This window comes from Ischnura elegans, chromosome 5 (assembly GCF_921293095.1).
Source record: "Ischnura elegans chromosome 5, ioIscEleg1.1, whole genome shotgun sequence".
Lineage (NCBI taxonomy): Eukaryota > Metazoa > Arthropoda > Insecta > Odonata > Coenagrionidae > Ischnura > Ischnura elegans.
The window spans coordinates 107,346,869-107,372,880 of record NC_060250.1 but is presented as its reverse complement, the minus strand read 5'-3'; the positions used below and the strand labels follow the sequence as shown (position 1 = coordinate 107,372,880).

Below are 26,012 nucleotides of genomic sequence, written 5' to 3'. Positions count from 1 at the left end.
GCAGAGAGCAAGAAGCGAATGCGAACGAAACAGACAATCATCGCCGATTAGAGACCCACCCGCGCATGAGACGAGGCAATCAACCGTCAGACTAACCTTTTTTTTTTTAATTCTTCGACTTTGAACGCATTTTACACGAAACGACGGCGCACAAGGCGGCGGCCCCGCCAACATCCCTTGGCCCTATGCTATTTCCTTCTCTCGCAGTAAAAAAAAAAAACCGAAGAAAAACGAAAAAAAAGAGACAAACACGAGTCGGGGGAGGCCCCCGCACAGAATGGGCGCACGGTTGGGGGATGAGTGTGTATTTTTTTTCCGCGAGGGCCTCTCCAAACGTCGCTTTTCGCCGACTGCCTCGCCCTTCTCTTTCTCCCTTCAAGATAGCAACGGTTCCCGGAGAGCGCGCGCGCCCTCGACATGCGGGAAGTTTTTAATTCCGACGGAAGAAATAAACAATTAAGTCTCGCACGCGTTTCGTGCCTTGCTTTTTGGAGAGGGGGAATAAAATACATAATTGGTGGACGATGGGAAAAAATAATACTTTTCTCTTTTAAAGTTGGGTGGGTGAATTTTCGCAAGGGATGTACTATGGTGATTAAATGAGGAAAAAAATTGCCCCAGCACGGGTATTAACATAATTGGATCTCTAATTGTTTTATAGTCATCATCATCAGCAATCCAAAGATTGGTTTTACTCTTCAATCCATTCGTCTATCAGCTAATCTTTTCGCACCTAAGTTTCTTTTCTCTTTCACATCCTTCATTGTCGGTTCTATATGGTTTCTAAATTTCATCAATTATCAAGTATGATAGTAGTATTAATTCAACTTAGCTACCAGTCATGCAACATCTAAAAAAAGTAAAAAAAGGAGAAAAATGTAAATCAAGATTCTAACGAAATTATGAATGGTAAATTGATTGCAAAATCGGTCTACGCAACGGGTTATATATTGTCATGATTTTGTGATTACGTGCAATAGAAGGAAAAATATTCCCTGATGATGAAAAGCAAGTAGTTTTTATACACTCCCGCGGCCTTGCAAAAACAAAATCAACCAGGGCGAAGCTCGAGAAAAGTTTTAGCAAGATTTTTAAAACAGCATTAAAAATGATGATGTTACGATTACAAAAGGAAAAGAAATAGGGGAAGTACATTTTAGAAAATAAGTAGAGAAATATTACACAATTATTGACAAAAATCAGAACTCGTTTCGAATTTATGAAATAATTTTTTAAGAAAGATTGGTCATGAGGCAACGAAGAGTATTCATGTTTGTAAATGTATCTCAAGTTATACTAAAAATTTCGACCAACTGTACAGAATGATGAGGTATTAGATATTAAATTTGTTGAAATAATAAAATACATTACCTTTTTAGGAAAAAGTTGTGGAATCATAAAAGCAAAATAATTAGCATTTAATTGTTTCAAGGTCAAATGGAAAGTGTAGCAGGCAGAGAACCTTTTTAAAATGGTTTCATTTCTCCGATGAAACGAACCGACTATCCCTAAACATGATATGATACCAACAACTCAAAAGCGGTTTGATGTAAGATGTTCACCTCCTTCCTGAAAAAATGCACAAAGACACTTCTGAATATTTACGCGAATTCGAAAGACCTCGCGTTCGGAAACACGCCTTCGCTCGAAGACGATTAGAATCATGCAAAAAGTGAAGTCTTTGCCGCGAGCCCATCAGAAGACATTCTTCCGGCTCTCAAAAAAAGGACATCTGCGGAGTAAACCGATGTCTCCGGGTCTCACATGCACCACGACCTACTTATTCTTAAACCCGGTTTTAAAGCTTCGGTTTCCCTTTGCATAAAACGCCTCGCCCGCTAATACAAGAAGTGGAGCTTTTATTTCCTCTTCCATTTCCATCCATCCCTCTTGCCCTCCTCGCGATCACAAAGACAAACTGCACATAACACGGGCGCCTTTGATTAAGCTCCGCCCACGCCCTCCGACGGGAAGTGAAGGAACTCCTTCAAGGGTTTTTGAGTCGAGGAAGACTGGCAAGACCCTGTGCTCTTTTCTCTCTCTCGGCAAGCTTCTTACGGAACCGCATCTTCAGCGAGGAGAAATAAATACGCCAGACGTTACAGAAGACGAAAAACAGGCATGCACTGAATAAACTAGGCAAATGGTAGCGAGTACCCAGATGATTTGTATTTCGTTTGATGCATTAACGGCATTATGCAAGTATTAGGTCGTGCCCTCTATAAGGTATACTCGTTTCAATGTCGTCAACGATTCACATCCTGGACTAACTTCGCGCCGCCGCGGCGCGCCGGAGTGAAATGATTCGATAAATAGTGTGGTGGGTAAATTTTCCCTATGGAAAACCAGTGAAATGATTTTTTTTTCGCGAAAATGCTATTGAAGTTCCAAACGATTTGAACTCTTTATATCTGTGCACAGAGAAATAAGCAGTAAAGGCGTTACTTTATCTGAAACTGCATTACCAATTTTGAATAAAAAATTGACTTGTATTTCGTAAATGTATGTGATGCCAAATATTTTCGGGCCAATACGAAAACGTTTAATTAAAACTCCTTAAAGATTATTATATTTTTATTATCCCCTTAAAAATTAAGGAAATCAAATATTTCTCACGAAATCAGCAGCCTTTAATCATTTGATATTATAATAATAGACGGGATATCATTATGTGCTATCCTTCTCAGTACGGGGGAACATGTAAACTCCTTGAGAGAAAGCTGCATCCCTAAAGCGCGATGACTCTTTTCGCTGAACTTCAGATTTCGGTACAAATGAAAAATTTCAAGACTCTCTTCAAATAGTTTAACACGTTAACTTCGAAAGAGAATACAAACATCCAGTATGCGGCTGAGAAGTTAGTATCTTAATCATTAATAAAGTGAAAGGGTGGAAGATTGGGCTCCTGTTAACAAGAAATTGGAAATGACTTAACATGAGAGCGTAGATGGAACAACAGGTCTTCAGGAAAGCAAAAGCAACTTCTATTATTGCCATCAAGGGGTATTCCTTGAATTTGAATCATTTAATAACGAATTCAAAGCTACGGCATTTTAGACACGGGGTAACTATTACAATTTGGGCAAGATTAAATATCCTCTATGTGATAACATATTGTAATTTTCTGCTCAACAGAAAGATTTAATCGCTCAAAAGAGCTTCGCTATTGATACTATCCCCATTTATGGGTTGCAGCTTTCGTGGGTCATTAAAACTGCATTTGTTTGCAGGGTGTATCCTGAGAACTAATTTTGTATAATTCCCTACGTATCGTGGACATTTATTGCCAGCGTTTCTTAGAAAGTTCAAAAAAGTGACCACCAACGGCTATAAAACATCGGAAAATACATTATTAGTCGTGGGATACACCTGAAGAAAAACTACACTATCCTCGATTATAATTTCGAAAGACTTAGGGAGATGATTCACAAAAATCTTTCGAAGAGCTGAGAAAAATACGAACGTTACGGTGAAGAAAAGTGATAATGATGATCATAACTTCAGCAATATTACCAGCTGAGACAGCCTCTGAAGTATCTGGACTTTCGAAAGGCTTATTCCCTGAAAAAATTTAAGAACACATCATGGACATGCTAAGGTACTAGAAATATTGAATATATTTATCCCATATTATAAATCGTGCGAAAAATTTACAGAGAAAAAAAATCATTCGCCTTGACCAGGATTCGAATCCGGATCCCCCAATTTCCAGTCGAGTGCTGAGACGAGATTCCGGTCCGACCGGAAATCGGGGGATCCGGGATCGAACCTGGTCACGGCGAATGATTTTTTCTCAGTGAATTTTTCGCACAATTTGGGCATTGTGGGTGACTCCCTTAAAAGTTATCACCATAGCTAGTCTCTGCATGCTTAAATTAAAAATTCATATATTTAAAATTTGGCGCCAAAGGAGACCAAGACGACGGGTCTATGTAAGACGGACAACCTGGATCATCACCACTTCGACGTGAAGACGCTTGCTGGAACGTAAGCGACACAGTTGCCATTTAAAATATTGGAAACAAGGTTGGCAACCCCAAAATTTGCTGCCATTCACAACGCAATACCGTAGAAGCCTTCACACCAACTTCATTTTGACACAACTACACTCAAGTATTTCCTTAATCACGGCAGTACTTCAAAAAGTAGGTTCCTGAAATATTTTATCTATTGCAGCTGCGGAGAACTCACCCTCCGCACTTGATCCAAAACTCAAATGCCAGGCTGCTATCACCGGCACAAACAGATTCTAATGCGTGCATTCTGAGAGGGCCTTCTATTTAAAAAAAAAAGCTACTATTCCTGGAAGCCATTCATTTGCATCGAGGAAACGAAGGATGGGTGTCGCTAAATCAATCATTGGAAAGGCATTTAGCATCACGAACGAACGGGATACCAACCGAATTTCCGTTTAAATCGAGTTGCGCAATCGGGATAGATGACAGATTCGCAAAAAACAAAACGAACCCAAATTGCAAAATTTTGCGCTTGACCTAGGAGTTGGAAGTCAGCGCTCATGTTAGCAGCCAAGCTGGAAAGCAATTCCACCTCAAATCTGAAACACATCTCGCATTGCGACCAAAAAGCAACCATAGACGATACATTTGAATGTGTGAGGTTCACACTGGAGGGTTAAAAAAAGAGAATAAACGAAACCAGGAAATGTTTGCTCATAACATGGAGGTAAAACTCAACGCAGAAACATAAAATGGTAACTCGGGATCGCGGTCATCCTCTGAAAAACGTAAAAATGTGGAAAAATAGAAATATTTATGTTATTCCGATCACACGCACGCATCGGGATTTACGATTTGAACTAAAAGAAAAAGACCTGTAAAATCAGATCACAGGCAACCATCAAAGCATCACTCCATCTTTTATTTAAAATAAAAAAAAAACACACGAGATACACATGGGTCAATTGTACTAAAAACTAATGACATCTGATGCGGAGGTATGCTTGATAACTCATCTATCAGTAATGGCGGGGTACAGTAGGGGAGGGGGGAGGAAGATATCACTAAAAATTGTAAATACTGGCGTCTAAATTCACAGGAGGGGAAGATCAAAATTATATTTCATTGTGAAGAGGAGAACAACTTAAAATTTTTTGTGACAATAAACTCTCTCAAACTCCCATACCTTATAATTTCAACCTCTAAAAATACCATCTTACGTTCTCAGTAAATCTGATGACGAACCTTAAACGAGTTAATGAAAGCGCAGTAAGTAAATGTGGAACCTTTCGGTCATCTCACAAAAACACGACTGTACAAATTTCATCACGCCATATAAAATAATCCATCATGTTAGTGCAGAAAGGTAGAAAGGTACAAAAATATTGTAAATTTCGTGATTGATTACTGGTATTAATCAGTATTCTATGCCTCAATTTATAGGATTTTCTTTTGGCGAGTTCTAAGTATCTACGAATCACCCAACCACGGGGCGTACCTACGCAAACTTTTTCTAAAACAAACTACCTCCTTAGAGGAATAAATATTACTCCGACATCTATCACTCTCGCAAATAATAATATAAAAGTGAAATAAAAGATACCTTTAAGATTATATTACTCAAACAGTAGCGTATTCCGTCGAAACTTCAACTCTCTGCAAATATGTTCAACCTCACTCTCTTTTAATGACAGCCATTTCTCGTCACAGATGTAATTTCATGAGTTAATGCGTCTCTTAGCGTGAAGAACAAACTGTCGAAGAAAATATATATTCTTCATCTCCCCAAGTTAAGAGATTTAAACTTGTCATCGCCATTGTATGGAAGATCCTCCACAAGAAAAAATGGAATGAAATGATGGTGATAAGCCTTCATTCTATTCCAAAACCTACTATTTATTAACCGCTGCTATCCTAGCCTAGGGACATTATGTGGCAAAAAGAGTGACGCAATGTGAATGCAAATGCTGTGAAAATCTTGGTACATTTCGATTGTTTTCCCACGATTTTCATCCAAAAATGCATCTTAAACATTTTCAGCTCTTTTAGAGCTCAAAAAATTTACCAATTTGATACAAAATTCTGCTGTTTTGGAATTGGTACATTCTCACAATTAGTAAGTATTTAAAAAAGCAGGTCATTTACGTTACCAATAACTACCAAAATGACCTGCTTTTCGTTAATACTCTCTTATGGTGAGATTGAACCAATTCAAACCAACCAACCTGAACTAACTGAAAATTGAACCAACCTGACTAGTCTCTCAGGAAATCTCCTCGCTGGTTGCAGCCAGCGTCATCAGGCTATGCGTTCCCGAGTATATACGAGGAAAATGAGGATAAGTAATAAAACATACATGAGAGGGAATACATTAAAGGGATTCCAAGGCAGCAGAATACGGAGTTCAGGAAGGTAGCGCGTGAAAATGGAAAATTTGTAAGCGATTTGAGAAAGAAGACTTTTGGTTGGGTGGATGATGAGAGGAAAGTATTATTTTCTATCTGAATACATAAATTGGTCAGGATAGTTATAAATTTATGTTGTGAATAATGATTCTAGGAAATGAGAGGGGCATGCTCCAATGAAGAGATCATTAAGGTCAGCCTTTGATGATTACATCAAACGGAATTGACTACAGAGCTTTATGACTATTAGGAGTAAAAATTAAACTCTTTTTACGAAATAATAGTGTAAAAAAGTAAATAGAAATAACTGACTAATCCACTTTCACAGCTGAAAACATTATGCAGTGTCCATCAAAGCGGAAATAAACTTGCCAATGAGTCTCCTGCAATTGAAAAACGTTTTGAGAGTTTAACTTTATGACGGAAATGCATTTACCTCATTGGACTAATTAAATAAGCATGAACGGTGATTTATCGAACACTCTCGTTGATTTTTTAAAAAAGCTACAGTTTTTTAATGCGGTTTTAACGCGCTTTGAATGAAAAATAGGATTTAGAGAACTCATTTTCTGGCACACCCCCTGCATGAAAGTGCACGATACAAACAAATAAGCAGACAAATATGAAAGAGCAAATAAAAATCAGCCAAAGCACATTAGCCGAATACGAGTCACGTCCAATAAGCGAAAATAATGTGGCCCATTAAAAAAAACGGGAGAGATAAAATAATTACTCGGCTTTCTTTAATTTATGGATACACAGTAAAAAAATCAGTGGTTTTAATAATGAAGCCGCATGCACTGGTGGTGATTCCTGACATGATTTGCAACACAGATAAAAAAAATGAAATTATAAATGGCGGAGCTTGCACGGATGGAGAATTTAATGAGGGTGCGATTGTAAATTTGTCTAACTCCGACGTTTCATGCGCTTTTACCAGGATTCCACTCCCCTACTCTAGTGGGTCACATCCTGGCAAGACTCGCCTCACTTCCGAGCCGTTGTGAGGATACGCATGACATTCAGACATTCAGTGTCCGGGGATAAGGGGAGAACGGACAGGAGATTGGATGGGGGATCCACTCTGGGGCTGGGAATAGCCGCGTATCGGAAACGCACAGCTCGACGGGGTATGACAATGGGAAAGGGTTCCGGGGGACACACACGAAATAGTATACGACCCGAGGAAACGCAGTAGGCTTTCCCATCCATTGGTTACATCCATTCTCTACTTCCCTCATTCTGCAATACCAAGAGGAGTCCATGTCTCACATGTGATACTCTGTCAGCGACAACCAGGGGTCGGATCGGATTCCCTCTGGCAATCATCTACGCCACTTTCTTTCACCAGAACTTGTGGAAGAAATTAATTTGGCGATTGTTGCTTCGAAATTCAGTGATAATTTCTCACTTTTTGCTGATAGCTGTGAATTGCGTTAGAGCATCACGTAAAAAGATGGAAATTTCACAATTTATGAAAGAGGTCGACATGAAAGAGGACAATAAATTGCGAAAAATTGTCAGCGAAAATCAAGCCTTACGAAAATAATTTTTCTATCTAACAGCCTCATTTTACACCTGTTAAACAAGAATGATTAAGGCAAAAAAAGAAATATTAGGGTCACAAATTGTTTCATAGAAAGCGGTACTAGAAAATATTACTCTGTGCCAGTAAAATCCTCAACATCTGTGAAAATAAGGCAGCGACAATAAAAAAATCAAGAAAATAGTCTGGATATCTTCGCCTAAAATTTCAAGCAGTAAACATCTCATATCTAGCATAAATCATGTTCATCATAAAACTAGCATAAAATTTAGAATTTAGAGCCAAGCTAAGAATAAATATTCCTAAAAAATCATACATAAAAATGCAAGTTCTATTTTTGTAGTAACAATGAAGCAATATCTGCCATTTCTTTCCATGGGATTTTATAAAAATCTTGCCGAGTATGAAGTAACTATTAAAGTATGCCTTTGTAAAGTAATAAAAGGATTGCCAAGATTTTAAAATCATAGGTTAATCAATTTCAATTACAGCAGGAGTTCAATCTAATTACTGCAATCAAAACAAAGGTAGGGAAACATAATTACAACAAGAATTAGTACCCACGCTATAAGTTCTACATCGAGTCGTTATAGCTATTCCATGAATTATTGTCACATATCTTATTCAATCTAATTAGAGTACTGAGCTAAATACAATGAATATTAAGTTATATGGCTTTAAAAGCTGACATATTAAGGAAAGGGTATCGGCAGTGAAAATATCCGAACCTTTACATAATAATTACTCGCCACTCCTCTCAATCCGTCCCAAGTCTGCTCTTCTCCCCTTTTTCAACCCCCACCTTTAACTCTGCACAAACCCTTATTCTCCACGGTCGCCCTTCACCCGATTTCCCCCACACCCCACAGCCTCTCCGATCCCTGGCCTGAAAAATTATCTTCCCCAACACGATTGGCACGGGTCCAGCCGGGAGGAGGAAAGAATTTTGGACCAAGGATAGCGATTGACGCACTGATGGCCTGTGACGGGACTTGCCTCTTCAGAGGGTGGGCCGAGGGAGAGAGGGAGGGAAGGGGGTTTTGGAGTTCGTGAGAGGAGGGGTAGTTGGAGAAAGAGAGGAAATCAAGGCTGGTGGAGGTTCAAGGGTGAGAACGGGGAATTGCCAGGGTTTGGATTGAGTAAAGAATACCAAGAGGGGGAGAGGAAGAGTTTGGATTTGGGGATAAAAGATGCTCCCTCTAACAGTGGAGAGATTTTTACTTTACGTCCAGCACTTTTATCTACGCTTAGAAACTGGGATATCATAAAAAAATATCACGAAATAAAAAATATTCGCGAAAAAGATATACATGCGTCACGAATGTACTCCTGTCCTTATTAAAATAATTTTAAAAGAAAAAATCGAAGAATATGATGTGATTTAAAGCAGCACAAATCAAAATTTCTCGAACACTAGTAAAAAAAATGTAAAAAAATGCAATGTAAACGCGAAAAAGGAACAAAAAATTCATCAAAGTTTGGCAATCATGAAAGAAGTTAGGACCTACTGCTTTAAATGTATTTACTCTTCTAAACTGTAAAGTAAAACGTAAAGAGATACATAAAGAATGCTAAACCAATTCACGAATCAACCTCGGATATACATAAATATGTGTACCCTTTTTTGGCACGCAATAAATTAACTCTTATTCACAGCTCTCATTCTTCCATGGCCTGTGTCGAAACTAGACTCTTCCAAGAGTGAACTAAGGGAAGACAGAGTGGTATGAGACGGTAAAGGATGGGGAATATATAAAGAGAGGGCGAAGAAGAGTTGGAGTGAGGTTACAAAGGGGAAGAGGAGGATTTTCAAGGGGTAGGGGTCAATAAAGGATATTAGGGGGAGACGGAGAGTGTGGATTTGGGGATAAAAGATACTTCCCTCCACTGGCGGAAAGATTTTTTTTATGTGGCCCAAAGGGAAGGTCTCATTGATTGATTGGAGTCTTGATCACGTTAAGGATTCCGTGAGCGGGAGTGGGGGGGAAGGGTTCAGTTCTATATAGACGAGACGAGGATGGGGAAGACATGGGAGCGGTGGAATATTCGTCAGGAGGGAGGATCACTTAGGAGAAAGGGAAGCCTTCTCCCCATCCCATTCGTTCCAGTAACGGTTTGTCGGCTGAATTGTATCGCCGCCCCGGCGGAGCCCTAACGAATGAGAAATCACAGGGGAGGACGTGGAAGAGAAGATACGAAAAAAAAAAACACGAGACAAACCCCTTCCCCAGAACGTACAAGCTTGGAGAGTTATGAAATGAGAGAACAGGAAGCGATTGATCGAGAAATATTCGCAGCGAATGTAATTGCCACCCTTTTGCTCGCTCGAGGCAAAAGTTTCGAAACTTATGGCCGTGAGTCGGGATCGTATATTCCTCCTCGCACGCCGCTCCTCGGCTGTTTCAGCCTAAATCTTCGAGAGAGCAGGGAGGAGGAACCAGCGAGGTGCAAAGCATTCAAGATCTCCCGCTCTCGCATCCGCTGATCCCATAAATCTTGCAATGAATAGGAAACGCAGCGTCTAATTTGCATTTAAATTGAGATCAGCCTACACGCTGCCGCGTGAACGAAAACTTCGATTCGCACGTTGCCAGTAACTCTACTCTATGCCATTGTGTAACGTGCGCTTGACTAATCCGCTCGAAAAGGCACTTCTTCTTTCTCGTCGAAAATTTTGCGAAAACATTTGCGGAAAAAATTCTTCCTCATCCGTTGTGAATAGTAAGGAACCCGTGGAAACAGAATACTTAATGTATACACCAATGCACCGATTTAAGCTCCATCACCGTCGTCCATCGATATATCTCAAGCGTAAAAGAGAACGGAATAGGAAATAGAAGAGTCACTCTCAAAATATCCATTTTTATTAAAAAAAAACCTTGGATATAAATATAGCAATTGGAAGGAGTAGTTCAGCGTAAACAACCACTCAAATATGAATTGTCACGCACCTATGAAACCGAATTATAATTATAGTACGTATATGACTGCTTATTTAAAATATTTGATTCATCGATTCCATTCGGCTTATTGCAGTGAAATAATTGAAAATTAGTCGACCACGAAGGTTAATAGAGTGTTATGCAACAACAGGAGGCTAATACACTAGCAAATTTAAAATATTAGTTCATTGTAATATACCTATCCTTCATCTAAAACTGACTTTAACAAAATCTGAGTATTAATTACATCATAAAATTCCAAATAATAGAAAAATATTTAGCGATTTGCGAGAATGACAATGCGAAACATGATTTACTAGGAAAAGTGTAGGAAAAAAAGCACCCCATATGGTCTTATTTATCTCTACGAATACAATTATTTCCACAATATGACTCAATCTACATCCTTTCATTAGTGTGACTATTTTACGCCTTACAATCGCGTGTTTCTGAGGCTATATAACCACCGCCATAAGTACTTTTCTATTTTATGCATTCAAGGAGATGATTTTGAATTCTATTCTGAAAACAGAGCTTATGTCTGCCAACCAAAATATTCATCATACTCATTTATAGAAACTTCTCTGAACACAAGTAAACTTTCCTTTTCAACCTCTCTATCTTGCCTAGCGATTCTCCTTAAAGCATTTATTCTCGAGGAAATCTGCTTTGAATAAGAATTGAAACTCACGATCTTTATTTCCGGAACATTTGATCAATCGATGAAACTTGACTCAACAAAGAAAGTCCCCAACATCTTTTATCGAGTCATTTCCCCATTTTGTTTTTTTTCAATCAGACACTGAATTTCTTCCATGGAGTGGATAGAACTGAAGAAGAGTCATCACAAAACGATTACGTAACGTGAATTGAAATAGAGAGACAATATCCTCCAGGCGATCCCCGGGATCTTGCCGAATGGGGAAGACGCGATATCAGGACAGCCAGGACTTGCTCGTCAAGTGAAGTCTTTTGCGATTCACTCACGGCTTTGTTACCCAGAGATGAGTCGTCTGGCGAAATGAGATTCCTATTTAGGCCTTCACGTATGAGTTGGTAGGCACTTAGACAACAGCACAGTGGCTCTTGAGAAACAATCACGGGGTCGACCTATACCGCAAGAGGAGCTTAACCTAACTGTCGAGTCCTGGAAACAGTGTTTGCGCACGAATAGTGAGCTCAAGAGGGTTAACATAGGACGCGGAGTTCTCCTTGCTTCTCGCCGCGGGGTATGACTCCGAAGCTCTGCCATAGGGGGCTAGAGCATCAAATAGGTCACGATAGGTAGGTATATTTACTCTTCACCAGGAACCTATTCTGTACAGGATGTGCTTCACGGAGCATTTCAGCGGGACAAAACTTATGTAAATAAGTAAAGCAGAAATATATCTATAGTCCTAAGGATTAGTTCCGAGGGCTTCTTAACTATTTATGAAGATTTTTTCGGGCTTCCTTCGGAGTAAAAAGGTTTATAAATATAATTTTCCAGGGGAAATCTAAATCGTACATTTTGCTTACAACGCCGATAGTAAATCGACAGCGGCAGAATAAACATACTGAATCCTTAATAAAAGGAAAAAAATACAAAGGAAAATCAGCACAAAAAAGCGAATAATGAATAATGCAGCATGAGTCCCCAAAAGCAGGATCAGTTATGGTTTAAACGATTTTATGGCAGCCGGAATTTCTTCACGGAAGCGTTAAAATGAAGTATTCTAAGGAACGAAGAAAACACATTTGATCTAAAGTTTGTATCGCTCGTAAAATCTGGCTCAAAATTTGCAAAAAACCATCATGTTTTCCCAGTATCCGAGTTCATAAAAACGTTGGTTACGAATTTCCCATAAACCTCATATCGGGGATCTAAGTCACAAAAGTTTCCTGAATCTACAGAACTTATGTAAGTAAATCCAACAGGCAACACATTATGGATAGACTATAAAGTATCATCGAACGTTTTTTATTGCAAAATAAAAACTTGTCTTCATTTAAGAGCTATGAACAAATTCTTCGATCATTTATATCTTTTTACGTGATATTCAGTTTCTTTCAAACTGATATCCTCAAAAGAAAGGCATGAAATAGCTCGAAAATCATACTAAGGAATAAATAAAAATGAAGCGAGGATAATGACATTCAGCCGATCAAGATAGCGTCTTATGACGTCAAAATCAAGCCCTGATCGGTCTCGATATCATGAGAGGTTATTGAGGCACGGGCAAGATACCCCTCTGCATGCGAAGCCATTCGGGAAGTACTTTGGGCGAAAGAGGCGAGAAAATGCCCTTGACTTTGGGGGGATAGAACGGCAAAGGGAAGTGAGCAAGTATCGTGGGTGGGAATGGTTCTCAGAAAGCAGGCTCTAGTGAAGGAACACAGTAGGAGTTGAGGATGAATATTTACATTTGCTGAAGCTACCAAGTACGTGCTACTGTTATGTTACCCTACCTGATAATTTCAAATGATCATACAGCTTTTGCTAGCACAAAATTTAACTAATTCTTCGTTAGGCTGTCACGAATTTTCCATAAACCTTATATCGGGGATCTCGCATCTCTGATTAACTCACAAAAGTTTCACATTTACAAAATTTTCACTGCAACCCGTAATCCGAAAAAACACTCGACAACCTACTCCTCCAACCTCCCACCCCTGATACTTATACGAATAAAAATTCCTACTTCATCAGATTCCTTTGAAAAAGCAACCGGCATCGGTCGGGAAACGTTGGGGCCACCCTAAAATTTACGCGGCGACGTAACCCAAACATTTTATCGAAGAAAAATGTATCTATTTCACACCATTTACTTGCCAAACGGCTGAGTCCTACATAGTTAAATTTCTCCTACATCCCATGAAAAAGCTATAGTTTCCCTAAAATAGGACTGAGTTCCAGTAACGTCAAAGCAAGTGGTCCCATGCGCAGTGAAATTACCTTTTTCCTAAGATTAGCATTCTTTTTCGTTCGTGAAGCTGAAAGGTACTCACTATTTTCTAAAACCTTTATTCCCTAGCTGTCCTCCAAAATTTTTAAGCTACGCGATAAATGAAGAACCACGTATATAATTCAAATTAAAGGCGTAATTATTATAGTCGTCTCACCCACCATATAGCCTGGTTCTCTCTCTCCTGGTTCTCTTTCTTCATTTCATTAATTTACACTATTGCTAGCATCGTCCTCCCCAACCCGTTCAATTTTAAATTCTAAACAATCTTTACCGTTTCCCACTGATCTAACCTCTGTTATTCTTCTCCATGACCAAAAATTTGAATACCACTAAAATTTGCAAGAAACTAAAATCATTATTTACCCTCTTTTTAAGAAGTTTATCATTCAATCTTGCCATTAGAGTTCCCAACGAAAACATCAGAGGACTTTAAAAAGAGCGTGGATTCAAAAGTTTGCTATTAAAAAATGTCCACTACCGTTGGCATAACGTCAATTAAAACAAAAAATCCAAGAAAAGAAAGACTGTTGAAATTCACGAGAGAAATTCATGAAAACGTTATATATATCGACAAGGTTACACAGAATCATTCTCGATTATTATTCACTATACATTACATTATACAGCAAAAAAGTTAAATAATTCCCTTCTACACTTCAAATTTTTCAAACATACACAATCGTCAGCACCGGTTTAGGTTTTCTCTCACGTCTGATTCTTACGTCTTCGCGTCTAGATTGGCTCCAACTTCAGCGCTCCAAGCCAAATAGAATCGGTCCGGAAACGTTCAGCCTCCAAGTGCTCCTTCTCTTGGAAGATGAAGTTTACACAACTTTCATGAACGAGACTATTTCCGAGCCCCCGACTTCTGGATTTTACTTTGTTTTATATTTTCCGTGACTTCTTTACTGAATGATCACATTGTCTCATTGAAACACCATACATTGCTAAAGAACTAATCGTCCATACACGTTTGTGAAAAAGTATTTTCCGGCCCCATTTCTAAGTATTGCACTGCTGCGAATATTCCGCTGCGTTTATGTGATCGAAAACTAATAATTATTACCATTTGAAACGTTATTACCATTTGAAATGATTGTAACGTAGAGGACACATCGCTGACGGTTAAGTGGACTTTTTTCCCCGACTTCTTTAACACTAACACGTTTAAGTTTTTAACACGAATCGTGTGCCATGCATGAAATATTTTGTCTTGGTATTTTTCGAAGCTTAGAAATTACAGCGAGAAAAAAATTTTCTCATCAAAGATATAGGAAAACGCTAACATGACTCCATAACACACTCAGAATATTTAAAGATGAAAATGAAATTTAAAAAACATTTCGATAAAAAAGTCTAATATATGGTGAAAAATCCAATATTAGACCAGTCGTAATGGAGAGATGTATCCGCTATTCTCTCCCTTTTTGAATGCATTTTTATAAAAATGTGTTCGATCGAAATCAAATTGAAAGCACAGAGCACGAAAACATTTCCCAAGCTACACTTTTTCCAGCCATCTGAGGTCAATGCAGCGTCATTTACATTCAATTCACGTACTATAACCCGAATTAGAGCAAGACTTTGTCATTAATTCATAAAATAATGAGATACCTCAATTTCAATACAATTTATGTAGTCTCTAATTTTTATAATGAAATTCACATATATATTCGAATTTAAATCAGAATTTTTTTCTGTGCATGTGCAGGAATGTCCACAACAGACGGTTAGAAGTATACAAATTATAAAATGTAAGTTAAAAAACACATAGGCAAAGTAAAATGCTCTTTCAATAACTGCCAGAAAAATACAGTAAAGTGGATATAATTGATATAAAAACGGTATTTACTAATTTACTCGATATAGCTTACCCACTTAAGTTGATCACGAAGTCACTTGTTTTTCATTATCCAGTTACTTTAGTTAAATTCATAGACTAGTAATGATTGGAAAAAGTCAGTTCATTGCTTAATATTTGACACAAAATGGCTTTCAGCAGGGAAATACGACATGAATTTACTTCTGAAAAGCTATATCATTAGCTTGGAAGCTTGGAAGAGTATAATTCAGATATATTAGCATCCATAGGTTTCAGCATTTCGCTGTGTGTCAGCATCGGGTTATTATCGCATGAATATCAAGAAAATCAATGTGTTTCGTGCTCTAAAATATTTCAAAAGAAAATTTAACTCTCCTTTTTTCACATTATAAACTTACTAGCGGTTATTAGATGTCTTTTTCTGTACCCTATAATATAAATGAACATGCTCTATCATCACCTCAACTGCCAAAAAGTTAAGAGTGATAATCGGGTCTCTATTTTTTCACGATTGATTTCCACGCTTCTACCCATTAAAAAAACAACCAGGTCATCATTTAAGAGGAATCAATTCCTACATCAATCTTCTTCACGTTCGACCAGCCTTGACGTGATGATCTCGGCCTTCTATCTCTCTTCATTTACTCGATCCTCTTTGAAGACAAAAGATTTCTTCCTCACAATATTTGGAAGAACAGGCCGACAAATTATGCTCCTCACTCAAAGAGATCGTGAAAGGAGAGCCGAGTGTGAGAAATTCACATGCCTGTGGCTCAGTTCGGGGAGAGCTCTACCCTTACATATGCAGACTAACCTTCGAGTTGAATCACTGAGTTATATACATTTATTTTACGATATATTATGACAATCAGTATTTCAAGCAAAAAAAACTGAAGACGGAATGCTATTTTCTGAAACCGAATTATGGCACATAAATGAGCGGATATATAAATTACTGTAAAATACAATCTTTTTTTGTCACATGCTAATATACAACCCTAATTTTCTGATAACTGGCAGAAAGGTTTCAGTCAAAACAAAATATTAGCTAGTAAAAACCCCTTGCTTAATTTGATTTTAAACATGAACAGATAGTGGGACAGCAAAATTTACGTACAATCTCAGTCACCACGAATGAAAAAATACGTATTTAAGAGCTCTTTGAGTAGACATTATGGAAAATAAGACATTCTTCGACAAAACTGTCACTCTGTCGAATTCTAAAACCAGTCTTAGAGCATGAAATTTCCAGTGATAGAGATCACTTTAGTTTAATTCACGACGAATATGAATCCTTTCAGCCCATGAAGATTGCACAAAATCACAGGCTCTTTTAAAAATATATTTTGCCTTTACTCTTCGTGCCATTAAATCCTATCCGCGATAATATGTTTGGCAAAAAATATAGAAAATTTAAGGGAGAGAGATTATATTCAGATAACCCTTGACTGAGCGGGGTAACTCATTTACCACAAATTATTTTAATGTTGCATAATTTTATATTTTGTCCCTTTGAAATTTTTGTATTTGAGCTCAACCGTTTTGTTATTATTCAGGTAAGGAATGAATTTTTTTACATTTAAATTGTTTTTGAAAACTTCTATTTTTATTGGTGGGGCAATTGAGTTACCCCGTAAAGCTGTTGGCGGAAAGATAAAAACACCTTGTTTGTTATATGTTCAGGGATAAAAGTTGAATGCAATAAATTTTATTACATTATAATTTCAATAACGTCAATATTCTACACGATAGCACCTTTTGAACTTTTTTTTCATAGCATGTCAGTCAATGCACAGTTACTATAGAAAAAATATGAAAGAATCTTGCCATTTCGCACAAAATCAATGTAAAAACCTAAATATAGCCTACAATATATTTATAAATAATACAAAACAAAACATGATAACATTAAAAAAGAGAGTCATGGTGTTGAATAACAGGAAAGACTAAAAAACAACATATAATTTATGAATTATAAATGGGGTAACAGAGATATCCCGTACAGTCGTTCGCGTAAGATTTCTAGGAACTGTCACGGAAGGGTTAAATGCACCGGTGAAACTTGAAGGAGGTTAATATATATGAGGGAAGATCTATAACGTAACAGAGAGCCACTTAAGAGTATTCGTATTATAAAGTTAAAAAAATATTAAATATAAAACATGTCCAGAATAAAATGATTAAATGTTACCAAAAACGTTAAGAATTGAGATTTATGTAGCAACAGTAACATAAAAAATTTAGCTGCAAATCAGCGTAATCCATCAAAAAAGAGGACTAAGTTTTCATATTGAACCAACTAAAAAAGGATGGATATAGTTTGCTGCTCACGAATACCCCAAATAGATGGACATTTCTTTGCAATCTACGACTCTCCAAACGCGAAATAAAGTTCAGCCGAACGCAAACGTCAAAGTGTGACGACGATCATCGTCACCATCTTCCAATCGATTGAGTGCATTCAATTTATCGGCGCGCGAAATAAACGCCTTCACTTCAACATCCGCATCAAAAAGCGGATCGGGCCAGAGCACTCGCGCCGAAGTGTTCGGAACGAGAGCGTAATTCCGACTGCCCGCCTCGTCACTTTTGACACTAAGCAACGCCCGTCGCGGTGATATCCCTCCCCTTCATTTTGATTTTCATGCCTCGCAATCGTTCCCGCTCCTTTTCTTTATTCAAATTTTTTATTTTCGAAAATCCAATTTTTGAACCGGGTGTTTTGCAAGTTTTGATGAATTTGCTTCCATTTTTTTCCGACCGGAAAACGACTTTTTTTTGACACCTGGAAGCCTCCGTAAACTCAAAAGTTTTCAAATTAAGAGAGAGAGAGAGAGTCAAATGGAAGGATTTTTGGTGAGAGACGAGAGGGGAGAATATGGTTGCGAGGAAGAGGGAGGAGGAAGGGAAGCTAACGGAGGCTATTTCCAGCTAATCCAAACGCGCTACCCTTCCCACAATATCCAACTCGAAAATTCTTCATGGAAAAAAGATGAGATTTATTAAATTGTTACATTGTTGACTACAAATTATTTCAAGAAGCCTGATCCCATACCGAAAAAGAACTTAGGCCACGAACTGAATGTAACCACGAGTGGCTTCTGTATTGGGAAATGTGGTTGATAAGGCGAATAAAAAGTGTATTGAGAGTAATGGAGTCAAAAGGAAAGCTAAAAAAAAGAGCTGTAAAGAGGAAATGAGTGGTAATTAAAAGATCTACTGCGTATTCCATTCCAGAGACAAAAAATACAAAACAAAGAAAATAAGATTTTATACCATACACCTTAGCGCCGGTGGGCAAAGAAATTTTTTACGCGATCGAAGTTTAAAAATGTGAATCACAGGGAAATAAATGTAGATGAAGAACTGTCGAATGTATATGGCGGTACGTATCCTCATGAAATCACTGGAAGAGCTCCTAAATTACCCAAGAAAATACTTTTTTTTTGTTGCATTTTTGGGATATACTTATCTATGATATAATATGATGGTGGATTTCTGCGATAAACGTTGAATCCAGCCGAATATAGCATAAAGCGTACCGAATTGTTCGGAAAATATTAATGGGTTCGTAGAGTAATGGATCCTGTACTGCGAAATACTCACTAGAATACTTAAGGAAAAAATGGGTTTAAAGAACTAAAAACTGAATGTAAATATTTTCGTATTAATTAATAAGCGTAATAAGGGTTAAAACATGAATCTGGATGCTAAATAATGTGTTTTGAGGCTATAAAACCGGGCAATTAAAATAAAGTCAAATAGATGGCTATCATGGGAGAGATAAATGAGGATAAAAATAACCTAAGTATTTCTCAGTTGAATTCCATCCTAATGTGATTCTATATGATGTCAGTGAGATGTACTCTCCCTCAGTGGCAATAATCCCGAATGCTGACGAAGGAAATTAGATTTCATCCCTCCTCAAATTATGCTCAACGACGAAAAATTAGATGGCTGGTATTTTATGGTGAAGAAGGTGTATTTTTACTACCGGTGTTATGTAGTGTGAGGAGGTGTTAACCTCCTTATGACTTTGAAATTGAGTCACGTTTCGGCTCTCTCATAGGTGCTAAGCGCTTCTTTGGCGCATAAAGAGGTAATACAACCTACGCGACGTAGACAAATTACAAGCAAACCTGATTTATAGGAGAAATTTATGCGATTTAGCTGGAAAAACCTATGTTTTCTAATAATGAAAACATTCAATATTATTCATTTCCTATTGAAATCCAAATAACCTACCAACCGTTTTATTGATGAGAAAGGGAGAGGAAAAAAATGAATTGCGAAGATTCTACGGGAAAAACCAAAATAAAATGTATAAAATAGCTTATAATAGCTAATTCAAACTTTCACAATATAGGTCTTAAATACACCGACCAACATTCATGCATGCACATGTCCAACTTTATAAATTACAGACTCAGATGCACGAAAACAAGTCCTGAAGTGTCATAATTATAAGGAAGTGGAGAGCTCAACATTTTGAGATCGATCGAAAAAATGCATTTATCCGATAAACACTCCGGAATATTTGGATTAATACAACAGGGATTATGCTCTACTTTACACCGTTAAAAAGAAATGACAAGAGAGAATAAAGATTAAAGCTATTTAAACAAAAAAGGTGAAACTTAACAATTCGATATCATAAAATCTCCAGAATAACTAAGCACCAAACGCGAAATATTAATTTCCGAAACGGATGTTCGATTATTTCCTCTTCTACCGATTCTCCGCGAGTTTCAGCGGGACGTGAAGACACTCATACGGCTTATTTCAAAACCCAAGCCTCGAACGGCTTGCGATACAAAAATAATAATCTGGAAAAGGAAACAATCTCAAAGTTTGATAGCATTTCCTTCTGGGGAAAGAAATCTCAAACTCCAAATCGCGGTCAGGCAATAATAAAACCGGAAATTGGAAATCAGACTTAAGATGACGAATTAAAATCGACCACCGGTCGTGAATACGCACAAGCGAAGATAATTCGACGAAAAAGCTACAGTGCGCAAAACTTGATTCACTCCGGTTGGCTATACGATAAAAAAATAGCATTGGATTACGTTTATGCTTGATAGCAACCGTAGTAAGGGAGGATAGCTAGATTGGGGAAAGGAATTCATTCAAGTGATAAGAGAAGTGAACAACCATATTTGGGATGACTACAAAATATTCCTCCCATACTTGATATTTTGAAATTGATATCCTGTTGCACGAAATGGGACCGAAGCAAAGTAGATAAGTTTGAATCGTTGCGTATTCCAACAGCGTATATCTGATTGCACTCGAGGCCAACGAAGGCAGAAAGGATTTTGGCCAAACCCTTTTGGCAAAGGTTTTATTTTTTTATCCCTCTGTCAAACTAAGGTGATTTACGATCAGGACCATTTTCTGATGACGAAGTTTGGTAATTCATTCAAAACTCTCCGTTGTGAACTAGATAATTAATGAGCAGTGGACGAAAAACTCTAGTTCATCAATAGCCCAATATTTCTGAAAATGTATCATCATGCTAGAATGGAAAACTATTTGAAATAAAAACAGCTTTGGTTGCATGTGAGGTTGGTTTACGTAGACAATGATTAATTTTCGCCTACAAGTGTAAAATATACAGAACTCGCCTTTTATTTAAAAGAAAAGAGGACCGCATACGAGAAAGATAGGTACCTCAATTTAATATACATTTTCCCTCTATTTCATGAATTAGCGACATTAATAACATTTAAAACAATGAAAAATGTCATAAACGACATTAAAATCATTTTAAATTAACATTGCTAGTTAGATTGCAAATGGTTTGATGGGCACTAATTTTAAATCTACCAACATAGCCCAAGTAATATAAGAAGAATATTTTACGATAAAATAACCATACTTATTACTTATTGGATGATATTAAATTATCAAACTGTTATACAGTTGACTAAATACCAGTAAAAGTTTGCACCCTAGATAAACCGTGAATTTGAACATGATATCAAGCAAATGTTTTTACAACTCACCTGCAATAGCCAGTAGCACCTCCTGTGAAATGTAGGCAGTATGGCCGAATGTACATAGCAGCCATATATACACTGGAAAGAGAAAAATAAAGATAGTTAATATTCAAAGAGTAAATAATATGAATTTTATTATTTCAAATACGTTTTTCATATCGCCATCGGTAAAAATGGCAAAGAACACCTCATACGCCATGGTTAATAGTTAATTGAAGCAAGTAGTAGGGTTTTTAAATAGGGATGTAATCGAGGATTCGTAAAAATGAAACTTACTCAGCAAAATAAAACGGAAGAAATGACGCATTCTGACGGAAAAATTGAATATCATCATTAAATTGGACATAAAGATGAAAGGGCGCATTAGTAAGTATGAAAGCAGGAAGAGAAAAATTATTCTAACAACGAGCCTAAATTAACGTTGGAAAATGGGGCTTAAACATTAAAGATGGTCTCGTAATAAAATTCAATTTTTTTCATGAATATGTCCTTCATTAAAGCAAGTAGTAACAGAGAAAACTTCCAAACCTAACAAATGCGATGAAAAAGTACTGATACTTACACCTGAAACCAATAGTTAAAATCCGTATTAAAATGTATGAAAGATTTTTGCTGAAAATGCGGCTACTTTGCTATCTCATTACGAATATATGAAATATAACATTCAAAACTCACTATAAAATAACTTCTATCGGCATATGAATCAGTTTCGCACAAAATTAAGCACTGACTACAATATAGTGCCTTGGAGAGCATTTATTTCACAATAGGGGTGAGTATCGAGCAAAATCAGGGTCTTTGCCTTGCTTAAAAGTGAAGAAAATTGGCAAGGACGCCCATCATGGCACCATTTCCAGTGGGAAATGAGAGCAAAAGATTGACCAATTTAAAACAAACCCTTCGGAAAACGCGCATACCGAACAACGAACGGTGTGCGATCTAATTTTGTCCAAACGCTTCATGAACTTTCTACTCCTTTCTCCCTACACCTTTAATAGCCCCATAAAGGTTTATGGCCTCAGGGACCCCTCGTACCTTAAAATCAACCCCTATGAACTAACAGGTTTCTCTTCCGACTCATTGTCTTACTCAAGTGCCATTCAGCTAAGGCCTTAAATGAACCTAATTGACACTTAAAAAACGCTTTTTGCCCACCTTATCTTCAAAAACAACTTAAAAAAATTCGTTGTTTTTTTACCGAAGAAGGTCGTACAGTTCAAGAGACAATTTGAATTCTAATTTTTTCTCAAACCTCGGAGATTAAAAAGGAATTTGAATTGACTTGTTCATAACTACAACGGTGAAGTGAGTCGTAAGAAAAAATAACTGCCCTTGCTTACTTATAACTTTTATATAGCTCAGCTAGAATAGAGTCATTAACTAAATCTCCAGCGATATAAAACAGTATGTTCCGCGCTCGTTTCGCCGATCATTTTCTATCATAAAATTCAATCAATGGTGAGAAAATATTAGTAATTTCCTTAAAGGCATGTCACTGAATATCATGGAAACTTTTCAGACTTGATTACTGCTCAAAACTGCTTGTACATTTTATAGTCTTGAATAACTGTCAATAGTGATTGCAACGTGATCGTTGCAACAGAATGTAACAATCTCTATCAGTAGAGCTTTTGTGAAAGTCAATGCAATTTAATATTCTAGAAAAAGCAACAAAATAATTGGCATTATATTTAAATTTCAATAAATTCAACAAGATTTGCCAGGACAAAATAACAAAATTGAGGATAAGTACGAGTCGTTTCGGAAAAGAATCATTCATGTGCAGAATAAAAATATGCTCCCATCAAAATAGCGTATTCATGAAGAAAAAAAACACACGATAGCATTGCAGATCGCTGATCCTACCTCATTTTTAGTGTCACTGGCTACTTATTTTTCTTGGCACCCCTTTCTTAGGGGCCCCACATCACTTGTCCCACGGCAATTGCTAAATGTAGTCCAGTGGCGTTTGCTTTTGATTTTCTCCGGCGGAAAAAAATGCAAAAATTCCAAAAGCGAACACATTTACGAAAAATTCTTTTCCATCCATCCCTTGCCCACCACGCGGTCCACTTCTAAAGCAAATCGGGGTCCCGAAATTGCTCTTTATTATTATTCCGCCTGGCCTCCATGGAAACGGTACGTCCGTCCCCTTCCGCCGACAAAATCCCTTGGTCGGCGTTCGACCACACTTCCCCCTCTTTGGGGACCTCCTGCCTCTTTTTAAAGGGTAGCCGTCGCAACGGTTTGATGGCAATCGCTCGCAAAAACTCGATGGAATTACCTGGTCCTTCAACCCCCTCTGGGCTATCTCCCTGCCTTCCCAAACCACCGCCACGCCACCCTTTAACCTCTCTTACTGAGGCCGGACATTCAATTGCGCCCTTCACAAACCTCCAACGTTTCGGGGTTTATTTTTTCATGGGAGAAGGGGCGTGGGCTTTGGGCTACTTGACTCAATTTCGGGATCTACGGGCCCCTCCGAAGACACGCAAAGGGCAAGAGGAAAGGGAGAGGGTCAAGCATTTCGGGGTCGTTTTTACCCCGTCAAAGTCAAAATTAACTCTTGCAGCAAAAGCATTGACATTCATATTTTTCTTTAGATTTTGCTCAAAGTTATTTATTTTCAATGCTCAGGATAAGAATTGTAATTATTAGAAACTTGATGGTAATCAATATTCATTATTACATTTGATCTATCATATTTTACTTTCTATTCAACTTTTTATATTCCATCAGCAAAAAGTCGGTAATTTCTGTCAAAACGTGATGTCATGGGTTCTAAAGAAATCTTCGTCGAAGGTAAGTATAAAAATCAGAATAAGCATCGAAAACATTAAGAATATTTTGCAGCTATTTTCTAACAGTATTACAGGACTTAATTTTTTTCTCGTATGTTAAATATAAAATCTAAACACATCAAAATCTAATTGAAGCGCCAAAAAAGAGTTTATTCCTTCATTACTGATCTTCTTATCATTAATATAATTATTTATCTTGGTTTAATCTCTGTCGGACGGTCACATTAACGTCACAATTTTATATTTTCCTGGAATAAGGACTTAGATGAGTGCGTGGGTGTTGAACTCCTCAATCAATTTCGGGACGTTGGGGCTCATGCGAAGACACGCAAGCAGAAATGAGAAGGTTGTTTTTCAAGCTCATCTGGGACTCCGAGAGATGGCCCCCTTCCTTGCTGATCACGGTAGGCGGAAAAAATTACGCATTCAATGTTAAAGGTACGAAAACAGCAGGGTCGGATAAGGGAACGTTCACGTCTCAGGAAGCAAGGGACGTGAGCGATAAGGAGTAGTTAAGAGCTCCGAAAACGTCCTATCATGAACGCTGAAGGCCGGCTCAAGGTTTCCCGCAGAGGCCACGGAAACGTGGACCAGCCAAGTTCGTTCAATCGTTCGATGGAGTACTGTATATAGGGAGCAAAGAAACCCACAATGTTTGCAAGTTTCACGCACAATAGGCTGAAATAGTTACATACATTTTAGGAAAAGGATATAAACCAAGACAAAAACAAAATAGAAAGGCCAATAGAGACAAAGATTTTACATATATTTTTTATATCTTTATTTTTATCCAGTAAAACTATTATAATCAAGAACTTCTTATTCATATACTATCGAATTTACCGCAGAACGTTCAAAATGGGCAATTACGGTTTTACGAGTACTCTACTAAGAGTTTACAAAGTAAAAATAATAAATGGAGAAATAAATTGACATACACGTACATCATTCTATCATCACTAAAAAAACAATTATTGTTCGCACCATGTAGAACAGGGAGAAAAGCAATAATAAATAATTATATAAGCGAGAAATCTCTACTATGCTTCTAATGGTAAGGAAATCACTGACCATTTTAAACGTTTCACAAAAATGACTAGCTACGGATGATTCCCTGTTCCAATACCAATAAAGTACGCATAAATATTTACACATTCAGTATTTACACATAAAAGCTATTCCCTCAAGAGACAAATGAATATATTTAAATCCTAAGGTGGATGACTGGACGGTGAATTGCAGAAGTAGTAGTAGTAATTGAAAAGCTGGCAAATATTTTTAAAATGCACCGATATTCCTCAAACTCGCAGTCGCGCGCCAAAAAGCAATCGCTTCGCTCCGGCTAATATCTAATTGAGGGCGGCAGCGTGGAATATCGACGCGAAGATTTTCGAAATTGATCTTTCAGTCCCGGAACAAATTTCGTGTTTCCGGCTCACCAAAAACGAGGCGAGCGCACATTCACATGCACGAGGTCCGGATGTACATGCTCTAAATTCCACTAAATCCGATAAAGATGGGAGAGCTGCTCCGGACCAATGCCACGTGCGAGCGGTGGCGGCGTTTTGGAATACAGAATAGCGGACCAGT

The 26,012-nt window shown here is 37.7% G+C and overlaps 1 protein-coding gene across 1 annotated transcript in view; it reads right to left on the bottom strand.

The window, feature by feature from the left end:
• LOC124159760 (calmodulin-binding transcription activator 1) overlaps nucleotides 1–26,012 on the bottom strand; it is a 1,175,022-nt gene that overhangs the window by 71,871 nt on the left and 1,077,139 nt on the right. The window contains exon 6 of the mRNA XM_046535673.1: nucleotides 21,628–21,699. Coding sequence (XP_046391629.1) covers nucleotides 21,628–21,699 — 72 coding nt within the window. The remainder of the gene's footprint in view (nucleotides 1–21,627; nucleotides 21,700–26,012) is intronic.